The 15,501-nt window shown below is 41.2% G+C and overlaps 1 protein-coding gene across 2 annotated transcripts in view; it reads right to left on the reverse strand.

Annotated features, from left to right (window-relative positions):
- The window catches only part of MED12L (mediator complex subunit 12L), a 394,672-nt gene that overhangs the window by 339,159 nt on the left and 40,012 nt on the right, over positions 1 to 15,501 (reverse strand). Inside the window, exon 3 of one of the 2 annotated variants that reach the window (XM_059688122.1) lies at positions 7,401 to 7,505. The exons of the other annotated variant lie outside the window; for it this stretch is intronic. Within the exon in view, the coding sequence (XP_059544105.1) occupies positions 7,401 to 7,505 (105 nt within the window). The remainder of the gene's footprint in view (positions 1 to 7,400; positions 7,506 to 15,501) is intronic. 2 annotated transcript variants of the gene reach the window in all.

Raw genomic sequence — 15,501 nt, forward strand, 5'->3', positions numbered from 1 at the left:
GAGAAAACAAATGATCTCAGAAAATCAAATTTCTCTAGTTTAAGCCACCCAGTCTGTGGTATTTCATTATTGCAGCTCCAGAAGACTAATGTACCCTCTGGGGAAGCAATATTCTTCTAGAAATTTATACTAAAGAACAAAAGCTACATGTTCAACTGTGACTACAACCTGTATTAATAACCATAAGAAACTGGCAACAGCCTAGCACCTTCGGTCCATTATAGCACATAAATGATGAAATGTTATCTATCCATTAATTATTATTAATACGAATATTTCAGCCTCAAGGAAAAGTACATACAAAAATGTTTCATTTTTTAACAGTATATGTTATGGAAGATGAAATAGTTTTAGAGATGGATAGTGCTGATAGTTGCACAACATGGTGAATGTACTTAAATGCCAAAGAACTATACATTTTAAAATGTTGAAATAGTAAGTTTTATGTCATGTATATTTTACTACAATAAAAAAAAGTAGAACATAAATTACAACATATAGTATTGTGGTTGCAGTGTTAAAAGTTGTCAAGATTGGAAAAAGACAAAACTAAAAGCATTTTTAGTCAATAGGATCATCTGTGGAAAATGCTTCTGTTTTCTTTCACATCATTTAAATAATATTTCAGTTGATAGCAAATTATCATTACATGTGTTTGTCATATAGGCACATAAAAACAGATCCTTTAATAATGGATATGTCTGAGAAAGAGGGAAAAAGCATAGAAATTTGTATACATGTTTGATTTCTTTTTGTTAGTATGTAAAATGCCTTCAATTTAATAAAAATATTTTAATATTTGAAAAATAGAAGTAACTCAAAAATTTCTTAAACATCAGCCCAGCTGATGTGGCTCAGTGAGCATCAACCTATGAACCAGGAGGTCGCGGTTCGATTCCTGGTTAGGGCACATGCCCAGGTTGCGAGTTCAATCCCCAATGTGGGGGGTGCAGGAGGCAGCCAATCAAGGATTCTCTCTCATCATTGATGTTTCTATCTCTCCCTTCCTCTCTGAAATCAATAAAAATATATTTTAGCTGAAGCCGGTTTGGCTCAGTGGATAGAGTGTAGGCCTGTGGACTAGGGGGTCCCGGGTTCGGTTCCGGTCGGGGGCGTGTGCCTTGGTTGCAGGCATATCCCCAGTGGGGGATGTGTAGGAGGCAGCTGATCGATGTTTCTCTCTCATCAATGTTTCTGACTCTCTGTCTCTCTCCCTTCCTCGTCAATAAAATATATTTAAATATCTATATTTTTTTTAAATTAAAATAATTATATCTTTATATCTAATTATTACATAACCACACAGAAAAAAGCACACATTTAATTCAAGAAAATTTTAACACAACATTCTGATTGTATATTTTTATTTTTCAGATATTTATTATTTCTTCCAATTTGTTGTTTATCAGGAGTGACTGAAATAAAAAATATAATTGATTCCCATCATCATCATGGAAATGGATTTAAGAGAAAACTGTTCAGATCAATATTATTGCTTCCCACTTGGAATCAGTAAATAGTTGCCACTGAGAGTGCACAGACTGCCAAGAATGCTCAAGATCTATTTATATAAAACCCTGGGTGTAACGGCGTCACATCCGAGGCTCCACCAACGGGAAGGAAGTGAGTCCTGCAGGGGTCATCTTGGCAATGGCTGGGCCCTCCCAGAGCTGCTTCCCAGGAGGCCTGAGGGAAGAACCCACCCTCGGAGCGCCATGAGCGCGCCCAGCAGCAGTCAGTCCTGGGTTGCTGAGGCGAAGGCCACTGCGTGGTGGAACTCTGGGTCTGGCCCAACAGGGAGTGTGGCCGGTCTTCAAACCAGACCCTGACAGGAGGGAGGAGCGAGCCCCATTCCTCACGGAATCAACAGGTAGTCAGCCAGCTTGCTGTCAGGGGCCTGCCAGCTAGGAATCCTATTCACCTGCCTATCTGTATAAAGTTTTAATACATTATATTAGAGGTCGTGGTGGTACTGTTTTACCCACAGCATCTAGGAATTGCTGCAAATTTACTTCTTGGTGGAATAACCTTTCATTCCCAATATAAATTACCAATTCCATTAAAGGAAACTTCAATTTCTAGACTCGATATAAACAGTGAAGTTGCTAAAACTATTAAAAAGGCCCAACTTCTCATTATTGATGAATGCACCATGGCATCCAGTCATGCTATAAATGCCATAGACAGATTATTAAGAGAAATTATGAATCTGAATGTTGTATTTGGTGGAAAGTTCTCCATCTTGGGATTTTCAACAACATCTCAGTATTGCGCCGCATGCTATGCGATCGGCCATAGTACAAACAAGTTTATAGTACTGTAATGTTTGGGGATGTTTCAGAAAGTTGTCTCTTACAACAAATATGAGATCAGAGGATTCTGCTTATAGTGAATGGTTAGTAAAACTTGGAGATGGCAAACTTGATAGCAGTTTTCATTTAGGAATGGATATTCTTGAACTCCCCTATGAAATGATTTGTAATGGATCTATTATTGAAGCTGCCTTTGGAAATAGTATATCTATAGATAATATTAAAAATATATCTAGTCCTAACTGATTTGGCTCAGTGGACAGAGCGTCGGCCTGCGGTCTGAAAGATCCCAGGTTCGATTCCGGCCAAGGGCATGTACCTTGATTGCGAGCACATCCCCAGTAGGAGGTGTGCAGGAGGCAGCTGATCAATGTTCCTCTCTCATCGATGTTTCTAACTCTCTATCCCTCTCCCTTCCTCTCTGTGAAAAATCAAATATTTATATATATATATATATATATATATATATATATATATATATATATATATGCAATTCTTCATCCAAAAAATGGGCACATTAAAAAATTAAATGAAGAAATTTCAGATATACTCGATGGAGATTTTCACACATATTTGAGTGATGATTCCATTGATTCAACAGATGATGCTGAAAAGGAAAATTTTGCCATCGAATTTCTTAATAGTATTACTTCTTTGGGAATGCTATGTCATAAATTAAAATTGAAAGTGGGTGCAATCATCATGCTATTGAAAAATCTTAATAGTAAATGGGGTCTTTGTAATGGTACCGATTTATTATCAAAAGATTGTGACCTAACATTATCGAAGCTGAAGTATTAACAGGATCTGCAGAGGGAGAGGTTGTTCTGATTCCAGGAATGATTTGTCCCCATCTGACACTGGGCTCCCATTTAAATTGATTTGACGACAGTTTCCCGTGATGCCAGCATTTGTGATGACTATTAATAAATCACAAGGACAAACTCTAGACAGAGTAGGAATATTCCTACCTGAACCCGTTCTCACACGTGGTCAGTTATATGTTGCTTTCTCTTGAGTTCAAAGAGCATGTGACGTTAAAGTTAAAGTTCTAAATACTTCATCACAAGGGAAATTAGTCAAGCACTCCGAAAGTGTTTCCACTCTTAATATGGTGTACAAGGAGATATTAGAATAAGTTTAATCACTTTATCAGTTGTTGTTTGCATCACTGTTGTCTTTATATCATGTTTTTGTTGTTTTATATCATTTTTTTTGTTTTCAAATCATGTTTTTGTTGTTTTTATATCATGCCTCTGTTGTTATATCCTTTTGTTACTGTTTATTTATTAATAAATTTATATTATTTTTCATATACATTTTACTAATTTCCTTTCATCACTCACACTTCTATTATAGAGAAAGGGCAAATAGCAATATTAAAATATTTCCTCTAATTAATTCCCTTTTAATGTGCAAATTTCGTGCACCAGGCCACTAGTATGCTACATAATACAGCAGGCCTGCTCACGGGGGTGGGGGACTAGGAAATAATGTATAGGAACTTCTTGATTTCATCGTACAAGACAAGTACAAAAGCACCACCCATGCCTCTGAGAATACTAGATGATGCATCCTTGTAAAAGCTTTGCCTCCTTAGCCAGGAGCAATCTTCCTCCAGCAGCCCAGCACTCTGTGAACATGACATCAGTTCCTCCCTGCTGACTGCATCATCAGGCTGCAAGGAACCTTGTGAAACAGAGATGAAGTCACCCCTGCCATCGCCAGGGCAGGACTGTGCAGTGACCAGCTGAGGAAGACGTGGGCATTCTGGAGATCTGGAGCATTCCCTTTGCAGTGCCACAGGTGCCGAAGCAGGCAGCTCGGTGGGTGACAGTACCCTACAGTCACCCTGAAGCTCTGTACAACCCTTCATCTCACTGGATTTGGAGATCTGAACCAGGCAGTCACCAGAGACTCTGACTTCCCTCTCACTCCAGCTTTGCCCACAACAGCTGCTAGACCACTACAGGCAAAATCAAGGTACACAAAACACAAAGGGGGGAGGGGGGAGCCCAGTGGCACCACCTGATGCCGATTCCCTGCAAGTAGCTCCAGAATTGGGTTCTCGTGTCCACAGCCCCCAGGACAATGTGCTTGTATTTATCTTCGGAGACAAAGTTGAGAGCCCGAGTGGGAAAGGATCTGTTACCAGCCAGAAGGACAGGGCTCCCTGCTCCTTGGGGATGGGACCCAGGTAGCCTACAATGCCCTGGCATTTGCTTATCTGCCGGGACTTGCTGACAGGGTGCAACTGCAGCCACAGCTCCACCCGCTCCATGGGGGATACCACCGGCTGGGAGATGGCCACAGCTGCTCCACCCGACAGGAAGTCCTTAAGAACACAGCGGCATCTATGATACTGAAAGGAGAGAAGCGGGAGACTGCAGGACTGGGCTTGTAACCAGCTGGGACTCCAGTTGGCTATATACTCTTAATGAAAGTTAGTGTAAGAAGAGAGGTATTGTAGAAAAATTAAAATGTTTACATAATAATTTTGTTATTGGAGACTTCAGTATAGTTTATTCTGAAACTTTTTATGTGTATTGCAAGATAGAGTAAATGAATAAATATATTGATATCTATTGCTAAGATGGAGGATTCTCACTTTGGGGGAAAGGAGATACACAGATGAAACAGGAAAAAGAAAAAAACCCTGTGGTATTGAGTTAGAACTGATGGAAGGGAGCGGAGGAGGAAGGGAAGGAGTAAGGAGTTTGGGGAAGGAGGAGGCAGGAAGGAAGAAGGGGGAGAAAGGAGGGAAGGAGGGAGGGAGGGAGGGAGGGAGGGAGGGAGTGAAAAGAGGGGAAAAAAGAAATTGAACCGTGTTTCCCATCTCTGTCCACTTAAAGGGCCTAGAAGTCATGATACTCCAGTAGCAAGACCATGCCAAGCATTCAGATATGAGCTGGGGCAGGGAAAGGACATGAACCTAGAATATGGTACTGTGTCAAACTGAGGAAGTGCTCAAAAGAAAGGACCTGAGAGGCAGGTTAAAGGCACCCCACTGTCCAAATGTAAGACAATTTAGCATCAAAAAGAAAAATGAAAATAATACATCAGATTTAAAGAGAATCCAGGGGTTAAAAGTGATACTAATAAATGTGGTGTCCTTTACAAATGAATGCCAAGTAATAAATGTATGAGGAATAATAACTAGAAAACCAGCCGTAACCGGTTTGGCTCAGTGGATAGAGCGTCGGCCTGCGGACTGAAGGGTCCCAGGTTCGATTCCGGTCAAGGGCATGTACCTTGGTTGCGGGCACATCTCCAGTAGGAAGTGTGCAGGAGGCAACTGGTCGATGATTCTCTCTCATCGATGTTTCTAACTCTCTATCTCTCTCCCTTCCTCTCTGTAAAAAATCAATAAAATATTAAAAAAAAAAAAAAAAAAAAAAAAAGAAAACCAGCATTTTGCATCCACGAGCAAAAAAATCACTGAGCAAAAATCATCAATTGATCTAAAATCATAAGATGAAATTCTATTGGGGAAAAGGATAGTCATATGGTCTCAAAATATCAATGTATAGTGTCTACTATGGGAAAAAGATAACTACTGTTACAATGTACAGCAAGCATGTCAAACTCATGGCCCACAGTCTGCATGCAGCCCATAATGAATATTTTTGCAGCCCAGCCAATATGAAGGTATGTAAGAAATGTTTTAATAAAAATTTTGTAACTTAATTTACAATATCCTGTTATACATAATTATTAATAACAAACTACAACGTTCGCTAATGACTGATTATTATAATCGTGGTGCATTCATTTCCTTTACGCACCTTATGTGCCTTATGCGCAGGCGCTCCATTTCTCTCCACTAATACTAGCAGCGAATATTTTTAGCAGCCGATTGCCACATCATTAGTCTTGTACTGATTTGTTTGGTGTGCACAATAGGAAATATTTCACTTTTGGAGAACAAGAAAAATAGGTTTATCTGCATTACACTTATTAATTTGTGCAGTTATTCAGTGTCTGGTAAGTTAATGTTCAAGAAAAAATATTAATTTTTCTTAAAATGTTCTATCGTTTTATGTTAAGGATTACTCATTTATTTCAGCCCTTTGTATTCAGCATGTCTCTATCAAAATAAGCCTATGTTTCTATGAAAATTGAAGCTTTTGTTTTCTTGCCATCCACATAAACTTAAACGTTGTTTATTTGCCCCGTGATAGCCTTTGAGTTTGACATCTTGATGTACAGAGATGCAGACTCCACCCTAAGTGATCAAACAGTGTAACCCAGCGGTTCTCAACCTGTGGGTCGCGACCCCTTTGGCAGTCAAACGACCCTTTCACAGGGGTCGCCTAAGACCATCCTGCATATCAGATATTTACATTACAATTCATAACAGTAGCAACATTACAGTTATGAAGTAGCAACGAAAATAATTTTATGGTTGGGTCACAACATGAGGAACTGTATTTAAAGGGCCAGAAGGTTGAGAACCACTGGTGTAACCGATAACAGAGCAAACTGGTATTGCTTGCTCCTGATGTGATACAACTTGGTCTTCCTGCCCAAAGTATTCAACCTGAATCCCGTCATGAGAAAACAACAAGGAAAATCTAGAATAAGTCCTAAAATACAAGAAAAATAACTAGACTCTTCTAAGACGGCATTCCTGAAAGCCCCTCAAAAATACAACAGGACAAGGAAAGCTGGAGAGCAGAGCTGAAGATTAGAAGAGACTAAGGCAGTGTTCTCAACCTTCTGGTCCTTTAAATACATTTCCTCATGTTGTGGCCCAACCATAAAATTATTTTCGTTGCTACTTCATAACTGTAATGTTGCTACTGTTATGAATTGTAATGTAAATATCTGATATGCAGGATGGTCTTAGGTGACCCCTGTGAAAGGGTCGTTCGACCGCCAAAGGGGTCGCGACCCACAGGTTGAGAACCGCTGGACTAAGGGGACAGGACGGCCTGACTGGATCCTAGGACAGGACAGCTTACAGGATATTTGGAGGAATTTGAATATGGATTGTGGTTTAAACAACAGTACTTTATCAACATTAACTACCCAGGGAATCACATACACATACTTCCAGAAGTTCGGGGACACAGATAATTAGCATACCTTTGATGGATTAATTACAATATTTCTGGCTGAACCATGTTCGTCTCCTGTAAAGGCCGGCTGATTGCTGAAGCCTTGCTTTACATTCACAGCAGTGAGTTCATCCTGGTCAAGAAAAGGTATTGATTAATGAGAAGGATGTAAGAGCTCCAACTTAACCCCTCCTACTACAGCCTAGAGACTAACTTTGCTGTACTCTGAAGAGAACTGTTGAAAGCACACCAAAAGACGCAAAAATTAAAGTTTAAAAACCAATATATAAATGTATAGAAAGAGATCAAGTGAACGTGGCAAAATGTTGACAATTATAGACTCTAGCTGTATGGTACATGGGTGTTCCTTATACTATCCTTTTAACTTTTCTGTAAGTTTGAATATTTTTAACCAATTAGGTTGGGAGAAGGTAATGAGCAAAAATTCCCCCCACACAAACACATAAATCATAGGATTTTCAAACGAGAATTGTTTCTAGAGAACATAATTTGAGTCTTCCTTCCTTGACAGCCCCTAGGCACACCCCTATTTTATATTCAAGAACACTGACTCACTCAACTAACCCAAAACCCCACAGCAATCTAAAGACAGAAATGAAAGGTTCTTAGGCACAGCTCTGTGATAACCACACAACACAATGACCTACAACTAAAGGAATGTTTGGAACTTGCAAAGTTCTCTCATACATCTTGGCTCACTTGATCTTACCAATTCTGTGGCAGACAGCAGGTGTGGGTCTTCATGCCTGTTTACAGGTGAGAAGAGTGAGGTTCACTAAGCTAGTGCCAACACTGGAATACTGCCTTTCAATCCTAGACTAGGAAGATAACTTTCCCTGACACCATGCCACGAAGTATAAATGCCACATAAAAATGTGGTCTAAAAATACAGAGCTACCACTTGTACTCTCCTTAAAAAGATCTCTTCCTGGTAGACACAGGAACTTTTCTTCCCAAGGTCACACACATTAAAACTAGCCCAGGCTGCAAAAACGAAAACCTTGCCCCTGCCACATCACTGCGTTATAGAGTTCCTAAAACACACATTGAAAGTATCAAAGGGAAAGGTTTGAGTAAATGAAGCTACTTTCTGCTCCCCTCACTCCAAGCCAAGAAATGGTCTTAGTAACCAAAAGGGTAATGCTGTCCACAGCACAAGAATGAGAATATATACTTATTCCTCATAAGTAATTGCTGCAAGTGTAAAATGAAAAAAAAAAAAATCAGCTGACCAAAATCACCACTGTGGTTAGGCAGGAAGCTTCAGAACAAAATAGTTCATAACTATTCATAGCATGTGAACTGAGATGAAAACTGAAGTGTCCCGGAGACCTGCCATGCCACGCTACCTAACTGTGTGTACTCTACCTAATACTTCAGTGAGCCACTGCTCTGGTGAGTTTTCAAAAGAGCCTGCTACAGGAAATGCAGCTCTGTGACAACCAAGTATCCTCCAAGCACATGAGGTGACTGGAGTAACAATCTGCACAGAAAATGACTGCACACACACCAGAAGACACCTCAAACTGACTATACATTTTCAAGTCAATTATTTGAAAATCTAGGGTCAAACTACATGACGATTTCAGTAGTCTCAGAGTCTAAGAATGAAGGGGCACAAATGAGATCATGAGAGAAAAGGGATGGGAAAATTGAATCTTATCTTTCTTTTACCATCACATTATTACAAGAAACTTTAATTGAGTGACAGCATATGTTTTTAATAAAAATATGTCTGGCTTAATCAAGAGGAGATGTGTGAGGCAGGCTTAAGGACCAGATAGTTTCATTTAGTGCTGCTTAACTTTCTATTCTAAACTAGCACCAGCTCAGTTAGCTGCCTGTTGTACGTGACTGCTAACCACTGGCCTGGAGAGACATGCCTTGTATGCATGCACACACAAAGCCTCAGAAGGAAAAACATGGAACCATGATTAGATATCTCTCAACCATATCAGATTTTCCTCAAACAAGGATTCACACAGGTGCTACTGGAAGCCTTAAATCCTGAGAACTTTTTAATCTGGTATTCTAAATTGCACCAAAATGCATCCAGAATCTGCCCACTAGTCACTACCACCTCAGGCCAAGACCACCACCAGAATCTCAGGCTTAGACATTACAGTAGCTCCTAACCTTGGATCTATCTGGTCTCCCCGCTGCTTCCACCCTTGCCCCCAGCAGACCATTTTCAACACAGCAGCCACATGGTTCTTAAAACATGAGAGCATGTCACTCCTGCTCAAAATCTGCCTTAACTCCCCAACTCAGAGTATAAGCAAAGGTTCTATGATGGCCTACAAGCCCCTATGTGATCTGGTCCCTATTACCTTTCTGAGCTCATTCCTACACACTTCCCCTTTGCTCACTCTACTCCAGTCATGCGGTTCTCATTGCAGTTCCTTCCTCCAAAATGCCAGGGGAATGGGCAATTGGCACTGTCTGTTCCTGTGACTGGACTGCTCTTTCTCATGGGATCCACATGGGCAACTCCATCACCACCTTAAGTCTTTGCTCAAATTTCACATTCTCAGTGAGAAATTCTGATGACCCTATTTAAAACTAGAACTGCTCACCCTACTCCCTTCATACAAACACCCCTAATCTTCCAATAATCCATAGCACTCATCACCTAAAGCACCATGTAACTGACTTACAACAAGTATTGTCTGTTTTCCCTACCAGAAGGTAAGCCCCATGGGGCCAAGAATCTTTATTTTATTCACAGATTCATGCCAAGCACATAAAGCTGTGTCTGGCACACAGCACACAGGCTTTCAACGATCGTTGAAAGAATAAATAAGTGAACGATAAATCTGTTTGAATACTTAACATAATAAGTATATTCTGAATCACTACTCCATCCATGACTTTGGGGTCTGTAATTGTCCAATCAATTTAACAAGGAGGTCATTAGAGTGAGGTGGCTCTAATGTCCTGGCACCTACATAAGAAAACCAAACTAAGCCTCTAAATGCCTCAATGTTACAAAAGCAGAACCTAAGGATGGGCCAGCACAAACAGCCAGCTAACTACAGACAATCAATCATTTTTTTACTTTGCTCCTACCTTTTCTTTATAAAGGTTTTTTCTCAGCTCCAGACAATGGAGCACTTCTAACCACTTCTGGTTTGGTGCTGCCTGATTTAAATTGAGTTTTGCTCAAAGAAACTCCTGAAGTTGTAATATGCCTCAGTTTAACTTTCAACTGTTCTGATGTCAGACATGGAACCCTAAGGAGACCTTCAACAGTCCCCAAGAACAAGAAGCAGCCAGGTAAGTTTGCCCACTGAGCCCGCCTTGCTCAGTGCTTTCTCCCTGCATCTGGAGTGTGCAGGTATCTGTGATCCAAAACTTTTGCATTTAAAAGAGCTCTCCAAATTTATCTAAGCATTTCTTTCATCAGACTGGGTCTGAGGCCAGCCAATTTAACAGAAACTGGACTGGATCCAACTTAGAACCCAGATTGGTTCTGAGGTCTTGCTGGGTCCAACTTAAGATGGACTGGGTCCAGGGTAAGGCCTCAAGTATCAAGAATGACAAAAAGAGAAAAATTTATCTCTGGCTCCACATAATCTGGAACTCCTCCATCTGGGATGCCAGCAACTACATGTATAAAAACTGGTCCCAGACACTGTATTTTCTGAATCAGTGGGTTAACCTTACCAAAGATAATCTGGAATTATCTTGGCCAAGTAGGGAACTTTTAACCTAGACAGGCTTATCCATTCACAAGATGCTCTAGGAAAAAAGGGTCAAATTTCCCCACAAAAAAAAAAAAAAAAAACAGGATGCATTTTTATTGGTATGCAGCAGCTTATAAGAAACTAAATGAATCAAAAATGCCCTGGATTCCAAAATAGCAGCAGAGTAAGTGAAAACTACACTGACACTCTCCCAAGACCAAACTGGAAATGTAACTAAAATACAGAAATACCACCCTGAAATGTCAGCTGAAGACTAGCTGGAGAGAACCCTGATAACCAACGACAGAAAGTGAGACCACATAGCCTCTAGTAGGAAGTGCAAAGGTGCAAAAAAGCTGGCCAGGCTCCCATAGATAGGAGCTGAAGTTCTGAAGGGATATCTCAGCTATTCACCTGCAGGGGATTCCCACTGAGAATTCTGGGGTCTAAACCTCAAGCTGAGTTCCCAGCTCAGAGCACCAGAACTGAGAAAGGTGCCCACATAGCATCTAGCTATGAAAAGCAGAAGGGTTGCTATCTGCCAGGGAAGGACGGCTGGAAATGCAGGCACCCTTTTAAGGGCCAACACAAAAAATTCTCTGCGCAACTACTCACCTTGGACTCTGGCAGAAGGAGGGCAGAGTGCACTGGAGCTGTGTGAGCACAAGCCAGGATTGGAGGTTCTGGGGTTGGAGCCTGGAAGGCAGCCACGCCCCAGTTTCTGGTGCTATGCCATTCCCTCACATTGTGCAGGAAATCTTTCTCCCATGAACCTTTGCTATGCAAGGGGTTTATGCCCGAGGGGAAGTCAGCTGACCCACCCTATTCGAAGACCTCTTGGTTCATAGCCTGAGCCTAATCAAGACTGAATCTCCAGGCAGAGCAGGACCTCTGGAAGCTTTGAGTCTTTGCCTTATCTAATCCAGGGCCAGGGGCTAAGAAAAGCAGACCTTGGTGCACATCTTGGTCCTTTCCAAAGGCAAAAGAACCAGTAGAGGGAGGTACAAGCTATGGATTGCTGATAGCTCCGAAAAGGGTATTCAAGGCCAGTCACAAACAGGGTCTGACATTGTCCTGCACTAGAGATTGGGAAGAGTAGCAGATCCATGTAATACACAGACACAACCCCAAAAAGGAAGCCAAAATAGGGAGACAAAAAAAAAAAAAAGTCCCAAATGAAAACAAGACAATTCTCCAGGAGAAGACCTAATGAAATGGAGATAAGTAATTAATCAGATATAGCATTCAGAATAATGATGGCAAAGATGCTCAAGAACGTAAGATATTATAACTATGAAGAATGCCATAGCACCAATAAAGAACACAGTGGAAAGAATACACAGCAGATTAGGGGAAGCTGAGTACCAGATTAGTGAATTAGAAGATAGGGCAGAAAAAAATAACTCAATCATGACCAGCCAGTGTGGCTCAGTGGTTGAGCCTCAACCTATGAACCAGGTGGTCATGGTTAGATTCCTGATGAGGGCACATACCTGACTTGTGGGTTCGATCCACAGTGTGGGGCACACAGGAGGCAGCCTACCAATGATTCTCTCTCATTATTGATGTTTCTATCTCTTTCTCCCTCTTCCTTCCTTTCTGAAATAAATGAAATTTTATGTTTAAAAATCACTCAATGAAAGAAAAAAAATTAAAAAACAGGAAGACAACTAAAGGGACTTGTGGGACAAAGTGAAATATAACAATATTCATATACTAAGAGTACTAAAAAAGGAAGTGAGCAAGGGATAGAGAACATGTTTGAATAATAGCAGAAAACCTCCATAACCTGGTGAAAAAAAGTCACACAAGTTCAGGAGGCACAGAGAGTCCCAAACAAAAAAACCCCAAACAGGCCCAAGCCCAGACACATCATAATTAAAATGCCAAAAATTAAAGACAATGAGAGAATCTTAAAGGCAGCAATACAAAAGCAACTTGTTACTACAAAGGAGCTCCCATAGGCTGTTAGCTGATTTCTCAGCAGAAACTCTACAGGCCAGAAGGGAATGGCATGAAGTACTCAAGGTAATGAAAAGCAAGGATCTGAAACCAAGGTTACTATATAACAAAGGCTATCATTCAAAATAGGTGGCAAAATAAAGAGCTTTCGCAGATGAAAAGAAAAGAAAAAAAGAAAAAAAAGCCAATGAATTTTATCCCCACCAAACCAAATGCTGAAGGAAATGCTGTAATGAGAAGAAATAGAGAGAGAGAGAGAGAACCTGGGAGAAACAAAGATGGCGGCATAGGTAAACACAGGAAATTGCTGCCTCTCACAGCCACTTCAAAAATACAACTAAAAGACAAAACGGAAATCATCCAGAACCACAGGAAGGCTGGCTGAGTGGAAATTCTACAACTAGAAGGAAAGGGAAAAGCACACTGAGACTCAGAGGAGGTGCGGAAGTAAAGTGCAGAGATATGGATGCACACGTGGAAAGGGCTGGCAACTGAGAACATGGTTGTCTTATTCAATCAGGAGGGAGTCTCAAGCACCCAACTACTCTGAACTCCAGTACTGGGCGAGTCTCTGGGGACCCAGACTCATATGGGAAGTGACTGGACTATCTGGCATCAGTCGAACTCGAGGGCTGCTTTCTCTCAGAGGTGCTTACAGTGATTACCGGGACACTGAGACCCAGGGGACTCGTAGGGTAGGACTGAGGATCAGCCATAGCTGTTTGCTCCGCCCTATTGAATCGCTGAGGCCCCGCCCCACCCAAGCTGTGCACAGAGGCTTTTGCATATGAAAGGCCTGGCCTTTTGCAATCTGAAAATTACCTAACAAACTGCAGCTGGGTCAGAGAGACCCAGAACTTCCAAAAGAAGGCCCAAGGCCCCACAGCAGCTTGCATTGCTTCACAGCTGGGCCTCATCTGGGCACCTCCAAACTCCAAAGAAGAGGAATCTGCGTATCTCTCCATAGCTCCTGCTGGGTAGCCTCAGCCAGAAGCTAAATTAGCACCTCCTTAGAGATCCAAGAGCCAGTGTACCCAGTGGTCAGAGTGGGACCATCCAGATTACAACTCCTCAGATCCGTAAGGGACACACTCAGGGGGCAGACTCAGTGAGCACCAAAGCCCCACTGAAGCAAGTCTTGCCCCAGAAGGCTGTCTCCAGGACAGAAGTTCTCGCACTGTAGACACAGCTGATTCTCACAGCCAATTGGCCTGGAGGTCAATTCCTCCCATTGATACCTACAACAATCAAGACTTAACTACAACAAGACTGTGCACAAAGACCACAAGGGGGTGCACCAAGTGTCCTCCTCAGGTAATTGCGGAGGCTGAGCCATTGGGCCCTATAGGATACGTAGCACAGAAAACCACTCTATCAACACAGGGAAGCATAAAAAATGTGGAGACAAAGAAACAGGACACAAATGACAGAAATGGAGGAAAGCAAACTACTGGATATAGAGTTCAAAACCACACTTATAAGGTTTTTCAAGAAACCACCGATAAATTTAGTGAGACCCTCGAGAATATGAAAAAGGACCAACAAGAAATTAAGCATACACGGACGGAAATAAAGAATATTATATAGAGTTCCAACAGCAGACTAGAGGATCGCAAGAATCAAGTCAAAGATTTGAAATATGAAGAAGCAAAAAACACCCAACCAGAAAAGCAAAAAGAAAAAAGAATCCAAAAATATGAAGATAGTGTAAGGAGCGTCTGGGACAATTTCAAGTGTACCAACATCTGAATTATGGAGGTGCCAGAAGAAGAGAGAGAGCAAGATATTGAAAACCTATTTGAAGAAATATTGACAGAAAACTTCCCCTACCTGGTGAAAGAAAGAGACTTACAAGTCCAGGAAGCGCAGAGAACCCCAAACAAAAGGAATCCAAAGAGGACCACACCAAGACACATCATCATTAAAATGCCAAGGGCAAAAGACAAAGAGAGAATCTTAAAAGCAGCAAGAGAAAGAAACTCAGTTACCTACAAGGGAGTACCCATACGACTGTCAGCTGATTTCTCAACAGAAACTTTGCAGGCCAGAAGGGAGTGGCAAGAAATATTCAAAGTGATGAATCCCAAGAACATACAGCCAAGATTACTTTACCCAGCAAAGCTATCATCCAGAATTGAAGGTCAGATAAAGAGCTTCACAGATAAGGAAAAGCTAAAGGAGTTCATCACCACCAAACCAGTATTATATGATATGCTGAAGGGTATTCTTTAAATAGAGGAAGAAGAAGAAAAAGGTAAAGATAAAAATTATGAACAACAAAGTCACAACAAATACATATCTATCAACAAGTGAACCTAAAAATCAAATGAATAAAAAATCTGATGAACAGAATAAACTGGTGAATAGAATAGAATCAGGGGCATAGAAAGGGAGTGGACCAACAATTCTAGGGGGAAGGGAGTGTGGGGGTATGGGAAGAGACTGGACAAAAATTGTACA

This window comes from Myotis daubentonii, chromosome 3 (assembly GCF_963259705.1).
Source record: "Myotis daubentonii chromosome 3, mMyoDau2.1, whole genome shotgun sequence".
NCBI classification, from domain to species: Eukaryota; Metazoa; Chordata; class Mammalia; order Chiroptera; family Vespertilionidae; genus Myotis; species Myotis daubentonii.